The 6,872-nt window shown below is 39.8% G+C and overlaps 1 protein-coding gene across 5 annotated transcripts in view; it reads left to right on the forward strand.

The window, feature by feature from the left end:
- LOC106946193 (nocturnin-like) overlaps positions 1–6,872 on the forward strand; it is a 21,139-nt gene that overhangs the window by 9,745 nt on the left and 4,522 nt on the right. For 3 of the 5 annotated variants that reach the window (XM_015030376.1, XM_015030377.1, XM_015030378.1), the window contains 3 exons: positions 5,355–5,500; positions 5,627–5,801; positions 6,501–6,832. In XM_015030376.1, the coding sequence (XP_014885862.1) occupies positions 5,363–5,500; positions 5,627–5,801; positions 6,501–6,832 (645 nt within the window). In that variant the 5' untranslated portion in view covers positions 5,355–5,362. Of the gene's footprint in view, positions 1–2,083; positions 3,349–3,962; positions 5,148–5,354; positions 5,501–5,626; positions 5,802–6,500; positions 6,833–6,872 lie in introns of those variants that run through there. The other 2 variants (XM_015030375.1, XM_015030379.1) reach the window with 2 other exon arrangements.

The following is a 6,872-nucleotide window of genomic DNA, read 5'->3' on the forward strand; positions in this document are numbered from 1 at the left end:
TTTAAAAAAAATTTTTTTTGATTTTTCCTTTTGGGGGTGGGCAAAAAAAAAAAAAAAAAAAAAAAAATTCCCTAGTTCAGCATATATGCTGTATGTTACAGCAGCGGTCCATTTATTATAGGATCCAGAATAATTTATTTTAGGATCAGGCAGCTGGTGATCTGTGGTAGACAGATATAGTTAGGTTTTGTAGAGCGTTGTTAGGCACCTGAACAATGGAGAAACAAGAGCAGATTGTAAAGTTTCAGTCTGAAAACTATTTAAACAGCAGAACAAAACTGGGCCTTTTAATTTGGATGAATTTATTCAATAAGGAGGAAAAAATGTCATAAAAAAATAAAGCAAGGTGCTGCTGTTTTCATTAAGTGGCATTTAAATTATATCATAGTGTGGTTAGACAATTTGTATGCGAGGATAGTTATAACAGAGCTCTTCCTTCCTACTGCTTGCTTAACAGGTTTTGTTCATGATCTGATTTTAAATCATGTGTCATGTCTTTGGCTTGTTTCAGTTTTGCTTCACCCTTATAAACATATGATCTAAATGATAGATAATATGCATTTCTTTGTGAGAGATAAAACTTATAATAATAATAACTGAGCACAAGAAAAAGGTTTTTCTGTATTTTATGCAACGTACAACTGAACAAAAAAAAAACATTATTAATGTTAACATTATTATTAAATACTTGTTGCATAAGTGTGCAAACCCTAATACTAATATTTAGTTGAAGCACAAAATATTCCAAAAACCTTGTTGGAAAATGTGTTGATGTCTGATAAAACCAACTTTTCACCTTTGGACCCCAGTTTTCTAAAGCGTAAGTTTTATAAACAGCCCTGCACATCACTCAACCAAAGTGAAGCATGGTGGTGGCAGCGTCATGCTCTGGGGGCTTCTTCTTTCCAGATAAAACAAAGGTTTTTGCAGTGAGCTTTGGATGTTACGCTCTCTCTGATCTGCCAGAGAACTGAAGTTGAAGGCTGATTTTTTTATGTGAGGCTGACCTCGAGAGGAAATGTGGCGTTGCGTAGATCAGAACAAAATTAAGCAGAAAATCTTTTAAATCCCTTGAACAGTGTTGAGAACAAGCAATATATGTCCTTCCAGTCAGAAATGCGGAGAACCTTTTCAAGTTTGTGGCCAAAGGTCAAGATGCAGCCGCATAGACTGAACGCAGAGATGGGACCAAAAGCTGCTGCAACAGAATGTTAGTTTAAGTGTGACCACGCACACAGTGAATAAGCAGGTTATTACGACAACTTTTTTTTACTTTTCTCTCTCTGTTTCCCTCTGATGGATTGGTCTTTTGGTTGAAAATCTCTCCTCATGTTGGAAAACATTTTTAAATGATTTGTCACGGTCTATTTCTTTCACATTTTGTTTGCACCACCTTAATTTAGCTTTGAGCAAATTGACATTATGAATGTCTCCCAGAGTTTTACAACAATAGATAATAGGTTATGCGTAGCTAAAGTTAATTTCACTCATGTGCATCAGAGCGTTCTCTGTAAAACGTACAATCTGATTGTAGTACTACTTGTTCTCTTACTTGTTCTTAATGTTGCGTTACCTGATCGCAGCACTTTGTTTTCTGCCTGGAGGTCTTATAGCTCATCCCTGAAGCATCTGAGTCAACCTTGTTCTGAATCGGCTCCAAGACTGGCTCCCTGCTGGGAAAGAAGCCGCTCTGGTTTTGATTAGATGTTCAGAGATATGTGAAGGTTGCTGAAACACAGTGACCAATCATTATTCAGCAGGAACAGTTAGTTCTCTGTTGTTGTTTTAGTCGACTGTTTGTTCACACACAACCACATAATGAAAGTGCCCGATAAAGAACGTAATATGTTCATCTGAATTATGAGAATTAAACTGAAGCAGAACAAACAAAGAACTCTGTGTGCTCAATAAAACCGGGAAGATGGAGCACATCACCCCAATTCATAACCTAAAGTCATAACCTACACTGGCTCCCTGTATCTCAAAGAACAGACTTTAAAATACTGTTGCTAGTTTATAAATCACCAAAATACATTAAAGATCTGCTGCTGTTGTATCAACCTCCCAGACCTCTCATGTCTTCTGGTTCTGGTTCTGCTCTGCATCTCCAGAACCAGAACCAAACATGAAGAAGCAGCATTCGGCCACAAGTCTGAAACAAACTCCCGGAAAACTGCAAAACATCTGAAATATTGATTGATCGACCTTTTCACACTCACTGTAAACAGAATTATTTGATGATTGGTTGAAACAAGACAGAAAACTCTTCTTTGCAACTCAAACTCTGACAAATTTGACGGAGAGTGCCGGAGAACATCAGATTTCAAGAAGTGTGCAGCGTCTCGATTGTATTTAGATCTGGACTTTGATTAGGTCAGATACCCCCAGGTGGATGTTTAAAGTCTTGATGAACTTCTGCCTCCCCTTTTCTTCTATTATTGACCTGCATTTAGCTCAGTTCATCCTTCCATCATCTCTGATAAGCTTCACTACCCCCGCTGGGGAAAAAAACACTCCACAGCATAATGTTGCCATCACCATGTTTAATGCATTGGGACTTTCTGTAACTTTCTTTCCACAATCATTTTCTTCATGCCATCAGTCACATTTGTGGAATGCATCCCTGCTGGTTGTCCTGTCGATGGTTTCTTTCCTCTGAGCTTTTCTGAGCCATTTTGCTTTAAGGACAGCTAATAAAGCTCTTTGAGAGCCGCAACTTCAAAAAGTCTCCACAGCTGGACCCAAATCTGGGGCAACAGAAACAAAGCAGAACATTGTTGCAGACAGTTTAGCCATTTAACAAAATAACAGCTCATTATTGAATCTACTGCACTGGGAAATAAAAAAAAAAGTGTATAAAAATAGTTAATAAAAAATAGTTTTTATTAATATGAAGATATAGTTTGGCATTTCCAGTACTCCGTAAACATTCAGATTATGTCTAGTTATATCAGTGTGGAAAAGTACAGCATTCAACTTGGAAAAAGCCAGCTGTATAACATCGGTGGACTTGTTTTTGGAGTTATGTGCGCGGCATTACAAAACAGGGGTGGAGGCAGACGGTGAAAAAGGCCTGGCACGTTTTGCGCACCTGTGCCGAGGCTGTTATGCAGTCTTGCAGCATTATGTTGATTCATTACACACTAACACACTGAACCAGCTCAGCAGCACATGAGCCGCCAGGTGTCGGTGACGCCGGCTTCCTGATCTGGAGGCTTTAAAGGCGGCGACGAGACGAGAGGGCAAACGCATCCCACTCTCATCTATGAGGAGGACGGTTGCATTTAGAGGAGAACGGAGAACGTTCTAGTGAAGTGCTGCGGCTGAGGACAGTGATGGAGACTTTAGGTGAGTCGGAGCTCTCGGGTGATGAACACGTAGCAGATCTGATGTGGTCGTTATCTGTAATAAACCATTCACCGGATAAAGGATTTAAAGTAAAATAAACAGAAAAAAACGTGTCCTCAGGCTGATCCCAGTACGCTTTTATGGGATTTTACATAAACAATTATATTCCTCTACAAGGTTTACATTCAGCTGTTCTCTGTGGAAGAACAGCTGGAAGAAAACTGTGAATCAGAAGATTTCCATTCATGTCCAGTTTCTTACAATGAATTCGGTCAGATGGTTGTATTTAGGTTGTTTTTATAAACATCTCGTTTAAAAATTATATTTTATTGCTTTAAGTCCAATAAAGATCGTAGAATTTAGATTAAGAGTGGGTTTGTGTAAAGGTTGCCACCCTTTAATTGTAATTTTCATGAAGGTACCCTACTAACATATTGGCCGAATCAAAAGCTGTCTACGCTCACAAGCTGATGTTGTTGAAACAACTACAAAGACGAACTTTGACCAGTCTATTTTATTTATTTTTTTTTTTTATCAAATCAAATTTTTCCCCCTCCCCAAAAAATACATGAACAAAATTTTCAAGTGATGTTGAAATTGATAAAATAAAATAAAAAAAATGTTTTCAGATGATGAAAGGCATTTTGGATGTTTTGCAGCTGTTATCAGTGACCACATCTGTGGACTGGCGTTTATTTTTAGCATCCCACGGGTCTGTCTTTGCTTAAGTTAAAAGACAGAAAAGGACAACTTGCTTGTCAACTCAATACTGAAGACTGAAGGGAATCTTGTCAGTCCTGTTGATCTGAGTGACTGAGGAATGTAACAGGTGTCCGGATTTCAAATGGGCAGCTTGTTTTTGTCATTTTTACCTATTTAGTTTGGTGTCGCCATTCATTAGAGATAAGTGTTTTTTTTTTGTTGTTTTTTTTAATCATTCACCTCTAGTTTTACATCATGCAAAGTTTTTCCTAATCCACGTAAGGAGTTGAGACATTGGCAGGTTTTCCAACCGGACACATTGAGCATACATTTATATCTACAGATTGAAGTTGTAAAAGTCCAAACATGAGGAGGCGTCATGTCCTGAATGTCTGGACATGAAGTCAGGTCTACAATGGGTGTGAATGGAGTTGACTTTCAGAAGATGTGTGCTGTTGATTCTTATGTTGCTGTAAGTCAGAATATTTTGGGGGTTTTTCCAAGTTGATTAATGAGACGTAACACCCAAGTCTTCAAAACCATGTCCCAAATCTTTAAGTGTAAAGAGCTCATACTAGTATGATACACTTATTACAAATTTTTCAGATTTTTTTTATGACTTTTCCTTGACTTATATACTTTTTATGGCCAAATGAAGTTAAGTGTTTGACCAGTGCCTCATTTGAGCATGTAAAAGTCATATTACACAAATATTGTTTTCAAGAAAGTACAAGACTTATAAAAATGTAATAAAACACATATTCTTTTTTAACTTTTTGCATGACATTTTGACACTGGCAGGTTGTTGTATGACTGGTTTCTGGCAACTAAGGGCATCGGGCTGACACTTTAAATAGTTTACTCCCAGTGAGATTCCCAGGTATTGTTGGTATTTCAGGAAGCCGTATAGAAGACTCAAGCTTCTATCAGTAAGATTTTAATTTGAATATGATCTTACTTTTAGTCTAAATGTTTTGTTAGATGAATTTTATTAAAAGAGGAAAAGCTGTCAGCACTGCTGAGTCTGATTTAATAATGTGTTATTGCAGGATTATTGGAGAAATTCCCATAAGTATGGAGTCTATTAAGGTAGAAAGGTAAGAATGTCCATCAACTCTTTATAAATAAAAAGACCTGGTGTTTGGTCTTTTTATTTCATAAAGCTCACCAGATGTGAAGCTCTGAACTCGCCTTAAGAACTGAGAATAATCCAGAGGTTTTTCTAATTTCAGCGCGGCGTCTCCAGCGGTCTTGTTGAGTTTTTCTCTGATGGTAATCATGCGGGGGCTTTCTCTCTCCACTAGTGTGTCCGATGGGTGGAGGAGCCACCAGGCTGTACAACACCCTGACTCAGACGTTCAGCGGCAGCAGCTCCCCCCTGTCCCTCCCTCCATCCTACCTGAGCCCCCACCAGCCCGCTCTTACCAACCTGGATTCAGATTTCTGCCTGGTAAACAAACCTTCTGCAGTTCTAAAATGCTTTATTTTATTTTGTTTGTTCATGACGTTGGTTATATTGGTTACACTTTTCCGCCTATAAAGCAGAACGCTATCTGTTGTGTGTTTCTGGGCGCAGCAGCAGAAGAACTCCCCCGTATGCCCCCTTGATCCAGTGGAGCTGCTTCAGCAGTGTGAAGAGGCCCTCAGGGACCGACCTCCTCACCTGCAGAGAAACTTTGTCTACATCGATCATGGAGACGACGTTGCCAGCGTCCCCATCAGGGTGATGCAGTGGAACATCCTAGCCCAAGGTAGACTGATTTTTATTAGCATCAGCTCATAAAAAAACATGTTTATTGAGGAAATGTGCATTTCACTTTAATTAGTCTGAACTGTGGAGTTTTTTTTTTGTTTTTTTCCATATCCTAAGAGACGTTATCTGAGAGGCTGCAGCAGCACTCTGAGGCTTTGCTTCACTATTTGCTATACTATTTCTAGTATTTTCTCCAGTGTTTCTTCAGTGAGTGTCATTACACATCAATACATTTGAAAATATGATTAAATGCAGTTAGTGAGAATGTATGACTGGTGTCCTAAAAAAGCATATTACAAAGGGGTGTGTTTTACTGGGCTGTGATTGCTGTGTCATACATTCACAGCCACATTTACCTAAAAAAAAAAACAGAAGTTAAAAGTAGGTTCAATCATCACTTTTATCGTTATCACAATAGTACCACAAAATCCTGTGATAAAACTTTTAGTCCATATTGCCCACCCATATTCTGTTATTTAACAATGGAAAGGGTGTAGCATTTCTGGTGCCAATGACTTGTTGGGGATGACGTTTGCTAAGCAGTGACTCTGGATGAGCTGCAGAGGTCCACAGGTCAGGTGGAAGTGACAGGTTGCCATACAGAAACATGTAGCAGTGGTCTTTGAGTCTGGAAACCTTTCGGTGTGTCTCTGCGGTTTTTGGCAGCTCACACCTTCCTCCTTCCTCTGACCCTCAGCTCTGGGCGTAGGAGTTGACAACTTTGTCCGGTGTCCCTTGGAGGCCCTCAGCTGGTCCCGAAGGAGGAGCCTCATCCTGGAGGAGATTCTGGCCTACCGACCTCACATCCTCTGTCTGCAGGAGGTAGACCACTACTATGACACCTTCCAGCCGGTTTTGGCGAACCTGGGCTACAGCAGCCATTTCTGTCCGAAGCCCTGGTCTCCATGCCTGGACGTAGAAGGCAACAGTGGTCCCGACGGCTGTGCCCTCTTCTTTGACGAGTCCAGATTCGAGCTCCTGGACAGTGTGAACATCAGACTCTCGGCCATGATGATCCCCACAAATCAAGTGGGTAACATTGGTCACACTTTATTTGAAGGGGTGTGCA

The sequence above is a fragment of the Poecilia latipinna genome, unplaced genomic scaffold (assembly GCF_001443285.1).
Source record: "Poecilia latipinna isolate Pla-1442-1.1 unplaced genomic scaffold, P_latipinna-1.0 Scaffold180, whole genome shotgun sequence".
In the NCBI taxonomy this organism is placed as follows: Eukaryota; Metazoa; Chordata; class Actinopteri; order Cyprinodontiformes; family Poeciliidae; genus Poecilia; species Poecilia latipinna.